The sequence below is a fragment of the Mauremys mutica genome, chromosome 3, assembly GCF_020497125.1.
Source record: "Mauremys mutica isolate MM-2020 ecotype Southern chromosome 3, ASM2049712v1, whole genome shotgun sequence".
NCBI classification, from domain to species: domain Eukaryota; kingdom Metazoa; phylum Chordata; order Testudines; family Geoemydidae; genus Mauremys; species Mauremys mutica.
In genome coordinates this window covers 188,034,856-188,053,574 of record NC_059074.1, presented here as the reverse complement: position 1 = coordinate 188,053,574, position 18,719 = coordinate 188,034,856, and the positions used below count along the sequence as shown (strand labels likewise).

The 18,719-nt window shown below is 46.6% G+C and overlaps 1 protein-coding gene across 4 annotated transcripts in view; it reads right to left on the bottom strand.

Moving 5' to 3' along the window:
* Positions 1-7,101, bottom strand: part of VRK2 (VRK serine/threonine kinase 2) — a 75,540-nt gene extending 68,439 nt beyond the window's left edge. The window contains exons 1-2 of one of the 4 annotated variants that reach the window (XM_045009461.1): positions 6,845-7,101; positions 5,696-5,836 (exon numbers count right to left, since the gene is read on the bottom strand). In XM_045009461.1, coding sequence (XP_044865396.1) covers positions 5,696-5,831 — 136 coding nt within the window. In that variant the 5' untranslated portion in view covers positions 5,832-5,836; positions 6,845-7,101. Of the gene's footprint in view, positions 1-5,695; positions 5,837-6,844 lie in introns of those variants that run through there. The other 3 variants (XM_045009462.1, XM_045009463.1, XM_045009465.1) reach the window with 3 other exon arrangements.
* Positions 7,102-18,719: the final 11,618 nt, after the last annotated feature.

Sequence of the window (18,719 nt, the reverse complement as noted above, 5' to 3'; positions counted from 1 at the left end):
GCAAACAGGACACTTAAAAGTGAAGGCAGAAATATCTGAAAAGGAGAGCATAAAGGGCAAACACTGGCACTTTTCTACTTAGAAAAGATTAGGTGTCATATTCCTAAACGGCTGAATCCAAGTGCATCATCGAATCCAAGAGCTCAGGGACAGTAAATAGCTTTCCACAGCTTTGATTTAGTGAACAAAGCCTTCCAGGAAATGCATCTTTGGTAAATATATGTTGCAGAAGTAGTATAAAATTTTTCAAGTACATTGTTAAAGCTTAATGGAGTATGGCGTACACTTAATGGGGAATTAAGCTGTAACAATGCACATCAAAAACTTTATACTACTGCTGTAAAACTACTTATTAAAAGATACAGCCAGCAAAATTAACCTTCATTTTTATAAAATAGCTGTGCTGTTCACATTTCGCAGACATTCAAACCTAGCATATCCCACTGAGTGGCCCATTTTGTTCAGTTCTCTAGAATTTCCTCTGGATTAGCTCCTCATTTCAAGTTTAATAGTCACTCCGCAACATACAGAACTCTACTCCTCTCAAGAAAGGGGTGAAAAAGACATCTCTCAGACACAGGACTACCTAAACGAGACCTAGTACTTATTCATTAGTATGTCCTTCTAAGGAACTGGCCATGTGAAGTGCTCAGAACTCTTGAACACCACTAAAGACAATGGGATTAAAGAGTGCTCAAATCTTTGCAGAATCAGGCCCAAACTGAGCAGCTGGCTGGTGTTCTTTCAGACAGAATGCCTGTCATAGCTAGGGCCCTACCAAAGCCACACTTCATTTTGGTCATCCAGTCATAGGATTTTAAAAATCACAAATTTCATGATTTCAACTATTTAAATCTGAAATTTCACAGTGTTGTAATTGTAGGGTCCTGATCCAAAAAGGAGTTGTGTGGGGGGGGGGGGGTTTGCAAGGTTATTGTAAGGGGGGTTGTAGTACGGCTACCCTTACTTCTGTGCTGCTTCTGGCAGCGGCGCTGCCTTCAGAGCTGGGCAGCCAGAGAGCGGCGGCTGCTGGCCAGGAGCCCAGCTCTCAAGGCAGAGCCCCCACCACCACCAGCAGCAGCGCAGAAGTCAGGATGGCATGGTATGATATTGCCCCCCCTTACTGCTGCGCTGCTGCCTGCAGAGCTTGGCCCTCAGTCAGCAGTCACCACACTCTGGCTGCCCAGCTCTGAAGGCAGCAACACAGAAGGGTGGCATAGTATAGTATTGCCACTCTTAATTCTGTGCTGCTGCTGGCAAGGCGCTGCCTTCAGAGCTGGGTGCCCAGCCAACAGCGGCCGCTCTCCAACTACCCAGCTCTGAAGGCAGCGCAGAAGTAAGGGTGGCAATACTGCAAGCCCCTAAAATAACCTTATGCCCCCTAGCCCCCCCCGCAACTCCCTTTTGGGTCAGGACCCCCAATTTGAGTAACACTGGTCTCCCCCGTGAAATCTGTATAGTATAGGACAGTGGTCCCCAACCTTTTTCATCCGGCGGGTGCCAGACGATGAGCCATGGAGGACCGTGGCAGCGGAAAAGCATCTGCTGAAATGCTGCTGAGAAGCGGCAATGTCAATGACGTCGCCGCCGAAATACCGCCGACAAGCAGCGTCATCCAGAGATGTTGCCACCAAAATGCCGCCGAAAATGGCGCATTTCGGCAGCGACATCAATGGATGACGCTGCTTGTCGGCGGCATTTCGGCGGATGCTCGTCTGCCGGCCAGTACGTGGGCACACTTAGACGCCCTGGCGGGCGCCATGGTGCTCACAGGCACCGCGTTGGGGACCCCGGTATAGGGTAAAAGCACACAAAAGACAGATTTCACAGTCCACAGCACGTTTTTCATGGCCGTGAATTTGATAGGGGCCTAGTTATAATGAATATGAGAAATAAGCTTCCTTGTTTTGGACCTTTCTTTACAGCACAGAGTCAATCTGATCCAGTTCCTATTTCAGCTGACTTATGCACTGCTGAATCAATCTGCTATGTTCCTCTTTCTAATTTCTGTGTTCCAAGGGGAACCAAGCCTCTAACTTAGTGCCATATCCAGTACCAGGTCTCCGTTCTGAGAGAAAGCAGAGGCAAACAACGACTTTTGCAAAGATTCTAACAAACAGCTGTATTTTTTCCGGCTATTTCTGCTATACTCATTAGGAACACAAAACCAAAATATACAAGGGCCCTAGTATCATTCCATATCACTCTTCTGGCTGCTCTCTGCCTCAGCATGGTGGGATTCAAACAACAATACACCACAATAGTTGAAGTCATCTGTGGTCCGTGTGGTCAGAAAGAAATCCAGTAAAATCTGCATGAAACATGTACCAATCTGCATACACTATACCATTTACAAGGTCTTTTATGGTTTTCCTGTAATAGGAAATACCCTAGTAGATTTGGTACACAATTAATGTTTTTTTGCTTTAGACTGAGAATTACTTACACTGAATTATTCCTTGTTCACTGTTGCACCAGATGTTCTAAACATGTGCCCTCCGAGAATAATCTGGGTTCCACCAGAGAAAAGTGTTGTAAAACAAACAAAACCACATTCTCACTTCAGTTTCCCCTCATCACTACATCAGAGTACCAGGAATCAGTCTCACTTCTCTGTGGGAACCTTTGTAAGTTTCCATTTCCCTCCCCTTCCATTACTTTCTTTTTCCCCCTCCCAACAAATAATTCTTGACTAGCAATTTCAGGAGGCACCTTGACTTCATTCCAATTGCTCATGCTGGGGTATATTTTCTTATGGTAATGCTTCCTGTATATGCTCTAGACCAGGGGTCGGCAACCTTTCAGAAGTGGTGTGCTGAGTCTTCATTTATTCACTCTAATTTAAGGTTTTGCGTGCCAGTAATACATTTTAACGTTTTTAGAAGGTCTCTTTCTATGAGCCTATAATATATAACTAAACTATTGTAAAGTAAATAAGGTTTTTTAAATGTTTAAGAAGCTTCATTTAAAATTAAATTAAAATGCAGAGCCCCCCGGACCGGTGGCCAGGACTCGGGCAGTGTGAATGCCACTGAAAATCGACTTGTGTGCCGCCTTTGGCACAGGTGCCATAGGTTGCCTACCCCTGCTCAAGACATAGGATCTCTCCAAGGCAACTGATTGATGTTTAAGAGAAGGTCATAAAAGATATCACGTACATCAAAAGAAAAATGTAAATATCAAAACTGCTCTGTCCCTCACCTCTTCTGTGACTGCACATTTCTGAGGGGCCTTGGTTATTGATCTCACCCTAGGAAGGCTATGAATAGAATTCTATAGAATGGAAAGAGACAGAGAGATGACAACTAGGATTTTTTTTTCTTTTCTTGGCCTTGAGCAACAGATGCTGATCAAGCACCTCCCAAAAGAGTGTATTAAGAAAGATTAATATTAAGAGAGAATATTATTGGACAGTGGTGGATTAAAGCAGAGTTTGTCTGCTTCTTCTTTTACTAATGGAATATACAGGGAAGCAAAGGACTGGGGTGAAATATGTCTTAATGTGGATTAAACTGGGCATCTTTTGGAGAAGTGTCAAGCACATATTAGTTTGTCTCTGTATGCTTAAAGAATTGGCAAGTAGTACAGGACTGAATGTATGGAGAGCAATTAGAAGCAGTGGTTTTTAGGTTGCTAATGAAATCCTCTCTCTCTCTCCTCCTCTCCCCTGTGCAGCCATACAGTGGAATGGATGCCATCCTCTTTTCCATTCTAGAAAGCAGGACATCTTGGTTAATGGCAGTCTTGTTCATAGTTTTTCTTTTCAGTTTCTTGTGACTGAAATTGTAGATATCAGAGTGTGCAGATCAGATGGATGATTTTTGCTATAATTTACAACCACCATTGCTGATGGTACAGTAAGGTTTTAAGGCATCCATTTTATTTAGAGCACTAACATACCAGTCATCGGTAGAACCAGTCTCCAAGAAGTAAAATATGGGTTTTCACGACTGTGCACAGTCACTATTCAGCTCTGTGCTTCGCCACACCAAACACAAGGACAAAATATGGAGGAATTCAGCTCAGTCCCTGCTGTTCCTGAGCAGCAAAAGAAATATCTGGAACAAGGACATTGCCTGTCAGATAGAACAGGAAAAATGCAAGAGACACTACTGCATCTATCAAGAAAACAGTGGCACATACAAATGCCTATATTTATGACTGAATAGGATGTAACAAACACCCATAAGTCCTACAGAAAGTAAAAACTTGTTCCACATTCATCAAGGCTCCAAGCCTGCAATTTTCTCCATGTGGGTAAACTTCTGTGCTTCTGCTTCCAGTGCAGCTCTGCATGGGCAGAGAGGATCCACCCATGCAGAAGAAATTGCAGTTAAAAAGACAAAAGAACTGAGAAATAAGTCATTTTGTATATGGTGCTTGTTCTCATGAAAAACTGACTTGTTCCAGTGGTCTAGAAACCATGCAACAAGGAAAGCTTGTGCTGTCCCCAAACGTATTAGCATATCGTCTTCTGACAAAGCAATTTGTATTAGCTAAACATCATAGCACATAAACAGAAAGAGTGGAAAAAAGAAAATAAAGTGGCACAAAGTATGGATGCCAAAAAAAACCCAACAAAACAAACAAAAAAAAACAATTACACTTTCCATGACAAAATAAATGGAGAAAATTAAAAAGATACAACAGATCTTTTTATGTGCAATGCACATTCAATCCGTGTATTGAAGTGGCTTGATAAGCAGGTTCTGAATATTAATACCCCAAGTCTGGAAACACTAGTTAACATACCACTATCTAACTTAAGAAGAGCAGGTTTGCCTTTTGGGATGATGGGTTGTACTAGTGTTGCTATTCAGGACTAATTCTTCACTGCTGTCTCGGTACAAGCTCAATGTAGTTCCTGACAGATTTTCATTGTAGACTAGTTCCCATATTTATTCTGCATGTGTGGGGTACAGGAAAAGTCCATCATGCTGCCTTGTAAACAGATTTTTCTCTTTTTATAGAGACCAACGTTAGCAATTTACACGTGTATATATAAAATGATCCCAAAGTGTTTTACAAACTATTTATCAGACTCACTTATTCCCCACTGAAAAGCAGCTACCTCTGGATAAAATCTGTTGAAGAGCATGCAGCTATATTATGCAATTTTGGACAAGTGAAGAATACCATTTTCAGCTGCTATAAAATGTCTTAGTTATATAATGACCAAAAGCTCTGCATCTTGATTGTATGTCTCAGCTGAAAGATGGCACCTTCAACAGCCAATGCCCCCAACAGCACTTTGGAGCACTGATCAGTACTGACTCAACAGACAGAGGGGTAGCTGTGTTAGTCTGGATCTGTAAAAGCAGCAAAGAGTCTATAAGGTGCCACAGGACTCTTTGCTGCTTTGACTCAAGTTACTGCCACATACTGAATCACCATGTCCTACAGCACTTACTATTGGTGCTTTCTGGCAATCTTCTACTCAAGTATTGCCTCGCATGTGCCCAAGGTATATGCTTCACTCTGCAGGTTATACAAACAGTATACAATCTAGGAAAGAATCATGCAGTTCCTTCAGCAAAACTTCCCAATAACCTGAGCATTCAGCTGAGTGCTGTTTAAGACAGTGAAACACATTCTGGCACCTCTTGTTTCTTTTTCTTTTAACCATTTTGTTTTAAAGGATAAAGTAGTTCAGACACTCACAGAAATACTCTAGTAATTAACACTCATGCTTTACCTAAATAGATCAATCCAAATCCTCCCTGGCCAATTATATTGCCCAACCTCCACTCTTTTCCTTCAGTGTCTTTCATTATCATTCCTTTGGGAAGGGGAACAGGGAGCTTGCTTTTTCCACGCCCTTTAGGTGGCATCACACCTTGAAAGAAAAGAAAAGAAAATGAAATCTTACAATTCCCTTGTTCCAAAACGAATATCATAGTTAAGTCCGCCACAGCCTGGCACCTGGGTAATACCTTCTCCCTGTGCAAAGAAGGATTAAAATGCTACCAAATGAGAATGGTAGTGTTTTATTCCACTTCAAGTGGAGTCAAGGCCTAGACAACGAGGGGGACAGTCCCATTCAAGCAACATTATTACTCGGTGAGCGGCTAAGGCAGAGGGACGGAAGAAAAGTTGCACTGAAAGAATCTACAACCATGCAACCTGGCATGAGTCCACAGTACAATCTTTAAACAATGCATTGGTAGTTTAGGAATATGCACCATTATAAAAATAATCAATGGACTCCAGAACAACCACCTGACTCTGCACTCCATTCTTTATTAAGCTCAGTGAGTTGAGATACAACAGCAGGGGTGGCTTTGGGGGGTCTAAACATCTGGTTTGAAATACCAAGACCCCACTCTGGAACCAGGTGTTCAAAGACTGGCAGGCCTGACTGAGCGGGAGCCCTTTATCCTTTTGAGCTAGATAAATTGGGATCGGTGCAATTTACAGCAAAGTGGGACTTTCACACAAGCCCCGAGTGTTTACAGTACCTAGTTCCTGCTGGAAGGGGGATTTTTCAGACATCACTCTCAAAGCACTTTACGCAGGTGGCTGGTGCTAGGTCTCTTGCCCCTTTGGCCTGAGTGGTTCACTTAGCCCACCCCCACAGCCGCACGGGATGGCGAGCGCAGCCGGGGAGACTAACAGCTGCCGAGGCAGAACAGATCGGCTAAAGGAGATGGCAGCAGACTGGGAACGGCTGCCCAGGAGCTCCTACTCCAGGCGATTTCCCGACAACTCCCCCAGCTTCCCTCCCCCTGCAGCCTTGCTCAGGCCGCCCCAGGCGCCCCCCGACAACCTGCCCCCCCACCCCGGCTCCCCCACCTCGTTTCGGAGGGTTGCTCCTGTTCTCCCCCCTCCCGATCCCTGCACCTACTGGGGGAGCCCTCGCGGGCTTCTTCTCCGGGGCGCCGCAGCAGCCGCGGACTCTTCCCAGGCCGGTCCGATCCGCGCAGCCCCACCAGCTCCCCGAGAGACTAACCGGCCCAGGCTCCCGCCCCGAGCCCGGCGCCTCTCGCCCTCCCCGGGGCCGCGGCGCCAAGGAGCAGCGGCCGGAGGCGCCCAGGAGCTGGCGCGCGTGGCAGCCCGCGGCCCGGCAGTCACAGGGCGGTGAATGGCAGCAGCCGGCGGGCGGGCGGGCCGCGCTGGGTGTGGCTCGGAGGAGCGGGCTCGGCTTCCTGTGGGATCGCCCCGGTGCCCGGCGACGGCAGGCAGGGGAAGTGCATGTGAGCGAGAAGCCGCGTTTCAGCGGGAGAGACTCAGGCTCAGCTCCGCCCAGGAGACTGCGAGGTGCCCGCCCGCCCGAGAGGGGCGTTCAAGGGGCTTGATTGCCAAATAATGGGTGTCTAGGGTGACCAGATGTCCCGATTTTATAAGGACAGTCCCGATGTTTGGGTCTTTTTCTTATATAGGCTCCTCTTACCCCCACCCCCCCACCCCTGCCCCGATTTTTCACACTTGCTGGCTGGTCACCCTATGGGTGTCATACCTCAGATTGGACAGACACCAGGGCTGGCTCCCGGCCCCAGCACGCCAAGCGCGTGCTTGGGGCGGCTTGCCGCGGGGGGGGCGCTCTGCCTGTAGCCAGGCGGCTCCGGTGGACCTCCCGCAGGCGTCCCCCGACCAGCGGACCCTCCGCAGGCACGTCTGCAGGAGGTCCACCGGAGCTGCAGGACCGGTGACCACCAGAGCGCCCCCCTGCGGCGTGCCGCCGTGATTGGGGCGGCGAAATTGCTAGAGCCGCCCCTGACGGACGCACTCTGAACATGCCCCGCTTCAGCTTGATAGTCCAAGTATTAAACCAATATTAAAGAATGAAATAAAGTGTTTTGGGGCCACATGTTCCCAGCCCATGGAAGCCAGGGTGAGAGGAAGAAGCTTTGAGTGATGCTTCTGTCATCAATGCACACACTTTCTAGAAGTGTCGTAGTTGGTAACTAGGACTCCATTGTAACGAATTCTTACCTCAGTGGTGACTGTATAAGGAGGTGTAAGGTGTGGCACATACTACAAGTATTTTTTGAAGGGAGCAGGAGAAGGATCCTTATAGAAACCAAAGAGTAAAATTAGCAAGAAACTACATGAAAAAAATCTTGTTAAATCTTAATACGGAGAAATGATATGTTTTCCCAAAAAACAAAACTTCTGATTGTGTTGCTGATTTTTTCCTCTTATGAAAAAAATGAGAATTGGGGGTGATTTTAATTCACTTCCTTGGAAATAAGGACAGTTTTATGAGCATTGTGAAATCAGCGAATTCGTGGAAAGTTGGGGTTTAATGTAAAACTCTGAACTCCAAAACTATCTGTAAACTCTCTTGAGCTTTTGACTCATGATGAACAAGGATAATGTCACAAAATGAAAACAGGTTCTGCAAAAGAAGAGCTATATTTAAAATAGTTGTTGGAAACCAAAAGCAAAAGTGAAACTACAAGTAAAGACACAAGGATCTTACTCATTGCTAATGAAGACTGCATATGCAGCCTTCACCTATTTTTGTATACTGTATTCAAGTCAGACTGCATAGACTCTTGAAGTGACTCATTTAGCCACGTAGAGGCTTGCATAGCTGCATATATAGCTGAGGTTTAGGGTCTTCACTGGTTTCAAATGAAAAGCTTGCCATATAATTTTCTTATATAACTAAAAGAAACTGCAGATTTATGGATACAACTCCGTCCAAAGCCAAGATCATTGAAATCACTCCCAGTTTTGGTATCATGTAAACATTTGACTTGTACAATTTAAGATTACAGTGAAGTATAAAAAAGGATAGAATATCTCTTTTTAAACAGGGAATAGGGCTGAATTTGGTTTTAAATGAGACATATGGCTGAAGTTGATTTTAAATAGGGAACAGGACCAAATTTTAAGCAAGTTTTTATGTGTTTATCTTTTGACTGCTAAAATAGTCCATTCACTACAGCAAGACTGAATTTTTCAGGGCAGCCCGGGGGGGGGGGGGGGAGGCAAGTGGGGCAATTTGCCCCAGGCCCCACAAGACTATAGTATTCTATAGTATTGCAACTTTTTTTTTATGGAAGGGGCCCCCAAAATTGCTATGCCCGAGACCCCTGAATCCTCTCCCCAGTCCTCACTCACTTTCCCAGGGCTGGGGCAGGGGGTTAGGGTGCGGGAGGGGGTAAGGGCTCCAGCTGGGGATGCAGGCTCTGGGGTAGGGCTTTGGGATGCAGGAGGGGGCTCCACACTGGGGGGTGGGGCTAGGGGTTCAGAATGTGGGAGGGGGCTCAGGGCTGGGGCAGAGGGTTGGGGTGTGGAGGGGTGAGGTCTCTGGTGGGGGGATGGGCTCTGGGCTGGGGCAGCAGCTGGGGATGAGGGCTTTGGGGTGCAGGAGGGTGTTCCAGGTTTGGGGGGAGCTCAGGGCTGGGGCAGGGGGTTGGGGCTCGGGGTTGGGGTGTGGGCTTACCTCGGGCGGCTCCCGGTCAGTGGCGCAGCAGGGCTAAGGCAGGCTTCCTGCCTGTCCTGACACCACGTTGCGCGTGCCCTGGAAGTGGCCAGCAGGATGTCAGACTAGATGATCATAATGGTCCCTTCTGACCTTAAAGTCTATGAGGTCCGGTGCTAGTAGGCAATGGGGCGGGGCAGGGCAGGGCAGGAGGCTCCTCATGCTGCTCTTGACCACAGGCACCGCCCCCCCGACCAAGCAGGTGGCAGTGCACAGAGCCCAGTGGCTCCCCACCATTTCCAGGGCACAGCACAGTGCCAGGACAGGTAGGGACTAGCCCACCTTAGCACTGCAGCACCTCTGACAGGACCTTTAATGGCCCAGTCAGCGGTGCTCAACACAGCTGCCAGTGTCCCTTTTCAACAGGGTATTCCGGTTGAAAACCGGACACTTGGTCACCCTAGTTCCTGGACATACGAGCTTATTCCTCAAAGGGGTTAACCTTACTATGTTCATTTCAGATTCACCCATGATTGAATAGCTATTGCCATATTGCACCATAATATTGGGGTCTTAAAGAAGTGCATTCCGTGGTGCTCCTCCAAAGAATGAGGGATTTCACAAACATGTTTGCTTGATAGGGAGAAAAGGTGGAAAGACTAAAAATAAGCATATGTCTGTTTATAAACAGACAACTGAAGAAATAAAAATAGGATTTTATCTAGTGGTAGCTCTGCTCAAATGGGAAGCTAATGTAAGGCTACACACCCAGTAAGTGGTTCTTTGCTCTACTATGTGGAAAGAGGACGCAAAGAAAAAGTTCTTCCCTGGCTACACTAGACTGGAGACAGCTCATGATCCTATTAGCAAGCTCCCACCCTGGTATTATCCTGTCTCCTAAGAAACTTGATCCCCCAACAGTCAAGTCAAGGGTATCTACCCCTTTTCCTCTAAGCTGCTGCCGCAGAGAGACAGTGGCCAGCTGTTCAAAGTAGAGGTCTGATGTTATCCTAGACATGTTTCTTCAGGGAAAGCTAATTATGAAGGAATCTGCTTCCCTCTCAAGAGAGCTGAGGCAGAGAGGCTACCATGAAAGAGTGTCCCTGCAGGAGAAGAGGTGTGCACCGGTGAGAGAGTGAAAATATATGCTGCTTGGATTTTCTCTTATAATCAGAATTTACTAAGAACAAATTATCCCAAGCCAGCTTCTTTGACAGGTAACTGGTTTGGTGGATGGGGGAAATGCGGTGGACATAATATACCTGGACTTAAGCAAGGCTTTTGACATAGTCCCACATGACATTCTCATACGTCAGCTGGAGAAATGTGGGCTTAGTAGAATTACGATTAAGTGGATACATAATTGGTTAAACAACCAAAAAGCGTAATTATTAATGGAATGTCAGATTGAAAGAAGGTCGCAAGTGGGGTTGGATCTGTTTTGGGTCCAGTGTTATTTAACATATTTATTAATGACTTGGATACAGGACCGTTGTAACCACTAGGTGAACTAGGCGGCCGACTAGGGGCGCCAAGATTTGGGGGTGCCAAAAAGTGGTGTCCAGCTTTACAGGAGTCAGCTGAGTGGGGCAGGGCAGGGAGCAAGGCCTCCATAACAAACTTGTCCCCACAGTGAGGGGCGCCACGCAGGACGGTCAGTGGTGGAGCAAGGAGGAGACAGCTGGCCAGGTGCGGTGACCAGTGCGGCTAAGGGACAGAGCTGTTGGGAGAAGCAGGATGTGGTCCTGAGCTCAGGTGAGGTTTGCCCTCCAGCGCGCCGCACCTGGGGCCAGGCACAGCTGCCTCCCCGGGGCGAGGGCAAGTGAAACTAAACCCAGCAGCATGACGGAGGGGAAAGGGCTGGTGCAGGTGCCGCTTCCAAACACTGACCCCCCCAGTGGCACTGTGCCAATGCAGGGAGCCGGCCCTGATCCCCAGGGAGATCCTCACCTGCTCCCTGGGAGAGCCTGGCTCTGCCCTCCTTGTCCCTGGGTACCCCCCACCAGAGGGTGAAGTACTCAGAGCCTGGGAAAATTTAGAGACCCTGCAAGCTGGGGGTATTCTCAGCCTCCTCCTTGCTCATAGGTTCCTCTGGGCCAGAAGGGACTGTTGTGATAATCTCCTCTGACCCCCTTGCATTAATTCTAATGAACAATGCCACATTATGCAGCATTCATCTTTGAAAGTTTATAATAAGCAATGCTCCAGGATGAGGGGAGAGAAAGGGGAGGGCACAAGGTGGAAGTTTCGCCTAGGGCGCAAAATATCCTTGCGCCAGCCCTGCTTGGATGTAGGACTAGAGAGCATACTGATCAACTTTGCAGATGACACAAAGCTAGGGGGAGTTGCAAATACTTTTGAGGATAAAGCTAAAATTCAAAGGGATCTTGATAAATTGGGGAACTGGGCTATAGACAAGAAAATGAAATTCAAGAAAGATAAATGTCAGGTGCAACACTTAGGGAAGAAAAACCAAATGTACAAATACAGAATGGAGGATTATTGGTTTGGCAGCACCACTGCTGAGAAAGATCTGGGGGTGCACAACCTCAACATGAGTCAACAATGCAATGTTGTTGCAAAAAAATAATAAATGGAATTTTGGGATGCATTAACAGAGGCATAACATGCAAGTGACATGAGGCAATATTGCTGCTCTACTTAGAGTATCAGCTGTGTCCTGTTTTGGTCACTGCTGTATAGAAAGGATATAGAGAAACTGGAAAGGCTCTAGAGGCAAGTGACAAAGATGATCAAAGGGATGGAATGCAAGTCATGTGAGCAAAGGCTGAAGGAACTGGGTATGTTTAGTTTGGAAAAGAAGAGATTTAAGAGGGGACATGATAGCCATTTTCAAATACTTGAAAGGCTGCCATAAAAAGATGGAGAAAAAAATATTTTGTCTTGCCATGGAGGGCAGGACAAGCGGCAATGGGTTCAAACTACAGCATAGCAGATTTAGACTAAATCTCAGAAAAAGCTTCCTAACGAAAAACAGTAGGACAATGGAACAAAACTGCTTAGGGAAGTTGTGGACGTTCCTTCCCTGGAGATTTTCAAAAAGAGACTGGATAGCCATCAGTCTTGGATGTTTTAGACACAACAAATCCTGCATCTTGTCATGGAGTTAGACTAGATGACTCTTGTGGTCCCTTCTATGGTTCTATGAGTTTATGAGTCTATCACAAATATTTGCTTTTCATGTTTTACCGGTATTAGTTGGAGGTAGGGGAGCAACCATCCATTTTAGGATTCAATTTACAGCAGCAGCTGCACTATAACTGGAAGTTCCTTATGCTAGACCTGTCAGTCATGCAATGTACCAACAGTGCTATCTGTTGTGGTGTGACTTTCCCCTTTGCTTTAGTTGCATACTGTAGAGGAGCGGACTCACCCCTGCGGCGCCTCCTGCTGGTGACTTCTGGGAATTAGCTCAATTCAGCTCTAGAGCACCCTCTGCAGGCCAGTGATCTGCCTGTCCTCTTGGCCCCTGTGTCCCTCCCTGGACCCAGTGCCCTTTTACATGGGGTGCTGCCCCCTGGCAGTAACCCCTTTCTCTCAGGGTCTCCCCTCCCCAGGGAACCCCCACCCTCTATCCCCACCTTGCCTCAGTATATGGCTACTGCCAGTCATTGTCTAGCCCCACACCCTGGGGCAGACTGTAGTATCAGCCTACTCATCACTGTCAAGGAGGTTTTGGACCTGCTGCCTTGGGCTACCCAGGGCTGCCCTCTGCAAACCCCAGTACCTGTTAGCCCAATGCTAGGCCGCAGCCTGGGGCTTTCCAGGCTAGAGCTCCCCAGCTACTCTGCCTTTTCCCAGCCCTGCTCCCCTCAGGTACCTTACATCCAGCTCCCTGCAGCCAGGCCCATCTCCCTCTATAGCTAACAAGAGAGGCTGTCTTGGCTTCTGGCTCACAGCCTCTTATAGGGGCCAGCTGGGCCTGATTGGAGCATGGCCACAGCTGAGCCTACTTTCCCCAATCAGCCCAGGCTTCTTGCCCCAGCCTAAAGGCTGATTTCTCCAGCCACAGCCCCTTCTCAGGGCTGTTTTTAACCCCTTCAGGGCAGGAGCAGGGGTCCACCCTGCTACACATACATTTAACATCCAGCTGGAGTGAGATACTGAGGCTCTAACTGAATATGGGGTGGGGTGGATAGAGGTGGGGAGAAGGATAGGCTATTGTCTATTTGCTGTATACCTTCACCTATTTTCTACGTATTGTTGCTGAGGTTATTGATTACCTAGAGTTTTTGTAAATCTGCACTTTTTAGAAATGTCGCTCTCTTCTGCCCCACACATGTAGAGGCAGGAAGCATCATGTGGTGCTTTTTAGTTTACTTATCTAGAGTGCACCACTTTTGGCTAAATATTTACAGGTTAAGTACTTAGGACGTCCCACTGAAGACCCGATTCTGTAGTTTCCCTATTCTTCAAATAATACCCATTCATTTCAAAGAGTCCCAGTGAGATGGGTCCTGGGCTTGGTATATCTCTGCAATTGATTCCAGTGAGACTACTTACAGAGTAAATTACTGCTGAACATGTGGTAATCCATGTCATTGGTTTTTAAGAAGAGATTAACATCAGGGATGATCTAGGTATACTATCTAGGTGTCTTGATGCAGGAGCATTGACTAGATGACCTTCTGAGGTCCCTTCCAGCCCTATATTTGTATGATTCTCTGAGAAAGGATGTCAGAATTGAGACCTGAATTAGAAAGTATTGTTAGACCATGGGCATAGAAATGTTGGTGATGCCCTAGTAGACCTTTGCACAGATCAAAACTCCTGACAAAAGGTTTTATTATGTGTCTTAAATTGTCCATTGTGGCATTTTCCATCTGTGTGGCATGTTAGGGATGATTAATCAGACCAACGTTTGGATATTTGCTTTTGGGAGTCCTAGTATATTCAAACCCCAAATATGGGTATCATTCAACAATCCCCACCCCACTTTGCCCTCTTTAGGCCTATCTGCCCATCTGCTGCAAGGGTGAGTGGCTCTCACCAGCTCCTCTGTAGGGCCACAGCTGGGATAATCTCTTTTGTATCACCAGAGAAAGGAAATGATGATCTTAGACTCATAGACTTTGAGGCGAGAAGGGACAATCATGATCATCTAGTCTGACCTCCTGCACCTTGCAGGCCACAGAACCCCACCCACCCACTCCTGAAATAGTTCCATAATCTCTGGCCGTGTTACTGAAGTCTTCAAAACATGATTTAAATAATCCAAGTTACAAAGAATCCACCATTTATACTAGTTTTAACCTGCAAGCGGCCCATACCCCATGCTGTAGAGGAAGGCGAATAAACCCTAGAGTCTTGTAAAAAGGACAGGACCGTGAGTCAAAAAAATATTTTCTATTTGTTACTCTGTCACAGTTGACCTTGGGCAAGTCACTTAATTTTTCTGTGGCTCATTTTCCCTTCTGTAAAACAAGAATGCTAATATCCACCTCACAGAACATTCAGTAATTAATGTTTATTAATGTTTATGTAACAACTCCCTTGTCTGCAAAGTGAAAACACAGAACTGGACTGCTGGTATGAACCTTTTCCAAATGAACGAAAGGACCCGGGTAAACTTTCTGAAAGTCACCTAAGTAACTTATGAGCCTAATCCCATTGACTTTCAAACTCCCATGGGAGTTAGGTGGCTAGGCACTTTTGAAAATGTGACTTAGGCTCATAAGTCACTTACAAACTTTCGAAATTTTATGCCTGATCCTTTAGTTTAGCGGCAGTAGTATCCCCAGAAACCTCCATTCATGGTGTACCTACTCACAGGTGACAAAGAGCCACATTTATGTTTGCATGGGTTACATTTATAAAGTGCTTTGACATTCTCAGGGAGCAAGTGCTATATATAAATGTAACACCCCTGCCCTGCTTCTATATTTGTTTCTCACTTTGTTTTAAAGTACTGTACATTACAACTTAGATCAATTTTCCATTTATTTTAATCCTTTCTTTCTTAAAATACTTGCTCAAACCTAAGCTGAGAATAAAAGATTTCAGTCAATTATCTGAAATCTTTCAGTTTCACACACAAAGCCCCTTAAATTTACTGCAGTCTGTGAACAATTTATAACTTCTCACACTGTTGCATTGTGACACCTTTGTGGTATTTAACACTGACATTTTAGCACTTCCTCTTTTAATTCTGCCTTCCTCCCCCTTCTCCCCACTGCTCCTCCTGCTTAAAATATCATGGCTAGATTTACACTAGAGCCATCTCTGTATAAAGAATATCAGCAACAAGGTATCAAGTTTCTCAGTTTCTGCTGAGAAATTTATTCTTGTTCGTGCACAGCGATAGCATTTCATGCACTGCTGTGAGCTTACTCAGTTGTCACTGCGCTCTCTTGCCAGGTTCTCAGAACTTCTCAGGTAATTACTTTTTGGGGTATCAAGGGACATGCAACATTCAGGGGCATGTCACTCATCTCAGTCATTGTCTGGGTGCATTGACACCCATTTTAAAGGTTCTGACATTACTCTGTGTGACTGGCCCCTTGATTGAGATCACATAATTACAATAATTAGGAAGCTCACCTCAGGATATTATCAAACTGACCCACCCAAACCAAAGTCCATATGGTTTGAAATAGCTAATGAGTCAGTTAATGTGCTATGTCCAGGAGTAATGGATACTCAATAAGGATGGCATGAAGGTATAATTGACCAACTTTCTGACTGATTAAGGTTTTTCAAGTAGACAATTTTAGCATTTTGCAACTCGCAATGTGTTCAAAGTATTAAAGGCTTTTATATGTTAAACAAAGCAGAAGAAGGCAGCTGAGATTGCTAAAAGACAGACAAGAAAGCAGGCCTCTCTTTAAACAAAATATAAAAATTGGGTATCTCAGGGCTTTCATCTTCTTAACGATAACTGCAAATGAATTGGTTTTAAAGCTCTATTAAAATGCAAGAGTTGGCAACAGCAGCATATGTACTTCTCATTAGCTGTGAGCAGCCTGACTGACTGAATGACTATTGGACTGCCATTTGCCAGAGCAGCAAAGGAGCCTGTAGCGAGGCGGTGTGGTCCCCTGCTGCCCCAGAGAGGGATGAGTCCCTCCCAACACCAGAGTGGGTGCCTGCCCCCCAGAGGTCAAGGCACAGGACAGGAAGTATAAAAGCCCAACCCCAGAGCTTACTTAGGCGGCAGTTATCTCCGACCCAGCTCCCAGTTGGGACACCCCGGCGACCTACGGCAGACAGAGGACTGGCCTGACCTGTCAGTGCCCAACACCGACCAGAGCCCAGAGGAGCTGCCCAGCCTGCCCCTCACCAGTTACCCAGAGGACCCCATGGTGCATGACCCCTCCCCCCCCGAGGACACCGTCTGGACCTAGCTACCTCCAGACGGGCAGTTCGGAAGTAGCCCTGTGGCAGTCTTCCCCTCTCCCAAGCCCCTCTGAGCCGAGGGCCTGGGCTTGATGTTTACCTGCCTTTGCTCAGCCCCTGCCTGAGGACCTGATCCTTTGACTCACTATTGCCCGCCGACCAAAGGCTGGCGTGAATAACTGTCTGTGTTTGCCTCTACTGCTGCTGCGGCGAGAGATTCCTGCTGCCAGGCTAATTCCCCGTCAACAACTGGAAGGAAGCAGTGAGGCGGTGTGGTCCCCCGCCATCCTGGAGAGGGACGAACCCCAGCCAGCCCCTCTACAGAGCCCTATCAAGAAGGGTGTAGTGCCAGCTAGCTCACCTATGGAACTGTTTTAAAAGTATCTTCTGAGAAGTGTGTACTTCCCAATTTCCATGTAAGGTATCATTAGAAAGCTTATAATCTACTGAGTGTGATCATCCTATTTGTATAAATGTACCACTCTTGTATCTGAAACTAGATATAAGATATATAACTCTGAGGGCCTATTGTAATTATGCAAAGTGTGGGACATTAATGGTGGTTTGGAATCTTGATGATTCCCATTAAACAGGACAACTGACTGCAGATGGCTCTGTTTTACCTGTAAGTCTTCCTGTAGTTGTGTGTGCTGGCAAATGGGCAATGAAGTCTTGCAGTGACATGTGATCATGTCACCTGAACTGGAATCCATCTTTAACCTGGTGTCTTTCCATTGAGAAGTCGGGGTGGGAACCCAGAGAGGGACAAATGATTCCCGCCTTATGCAACAGCTATATAAATGGGTGGAACAGAACAAAGGGGAGAAAGCCATCATGAGGAATCGCCTAGCTACCACCTGAGCTGGAACAAGAGCTGTACCAGGGAAAGAATTGTGCCCAGGCCTGGAAGGTGTCCAGTGTGAGGAAAAAACGTACTGAAACATCGCTAAGGATGAGATTATCTGTATTCAGTTTGATTAGACATAGATTTGCGTATTTTATTTTATTTTGCTTGGTGACTTACTTTGTCCTGTCTGTTACTACTTGGAACCACTTAAATCCTACTTTCTGTATTTAATAAAATAACTTTTTACTTATTAATTAACCCTGAGTATGTATTCATAACTGGGGGGAGTCAAACAGCTGTGCATCTCTCTCTATCAGTGTTATAGAGGGTGAACAATTTATGAGTTTACCCTGTATAAGGATTATACAGGGTAAAACGGATTCATTTGGGTTTAGACCCCATTGGGAGTTGGGCATCTGAGGCCTTGTCTACACTACAAGACTATTTCGAATCAACTTAGTTCGAATTTGTGGATTCGACCTTATGAAGTCGAATTTGTGTATCCATACTAAATACACTAATTCGAATTTCTGAGTCCACATTCACGGGGCCAGCGTCGACTTTGGAAGCGGTGCACTGTGGGAAGCTATCCCACAGTTCCCGCAGTCCCCGCTGCCCATTGGAATGCTGGGTAGAGCCCCCAATGCCTGCTGGGGGGAGAAATGTGTCGAGGGTGGTTTTGGGTAAGTGTCGTCATTGAACCGTCAATCACAACCTCCCTCCCTCCCTCCTTGAAAGCGCCTGCGGGCAATCTGTTCGTGCACTTTTCTGGTCAGTGACAGCGCGGACGCCACAGCACTGCAAGCATGGAGCCCGCTGCGATCATCGCCGTTTTCTCCTCCTCGCACTTTATCGTCCACCTCTTCCACAGTCAGCTGATGAGAAATTGGGCTACTTTTCAATGGTGCTGCAAGCACTGGGGGACCATAGGGGACGTTTTACAAACATCAACGTCGGGTGGCCGGGCAAGGTTCATGATGCGTGTGTTTTCAGGAACTGTGGGCTGCTCAGACGCCTGCAGGAAGGTAGTTTCTTCCCGGACCACGAAATAACTGTTGTGGATGTGCAGATGCCTATAGTCATCCTCGGGGACCCAGCCTGCCCGCTAATGCACTTGCTCATGAAGCCCTATACAGGCGCCTG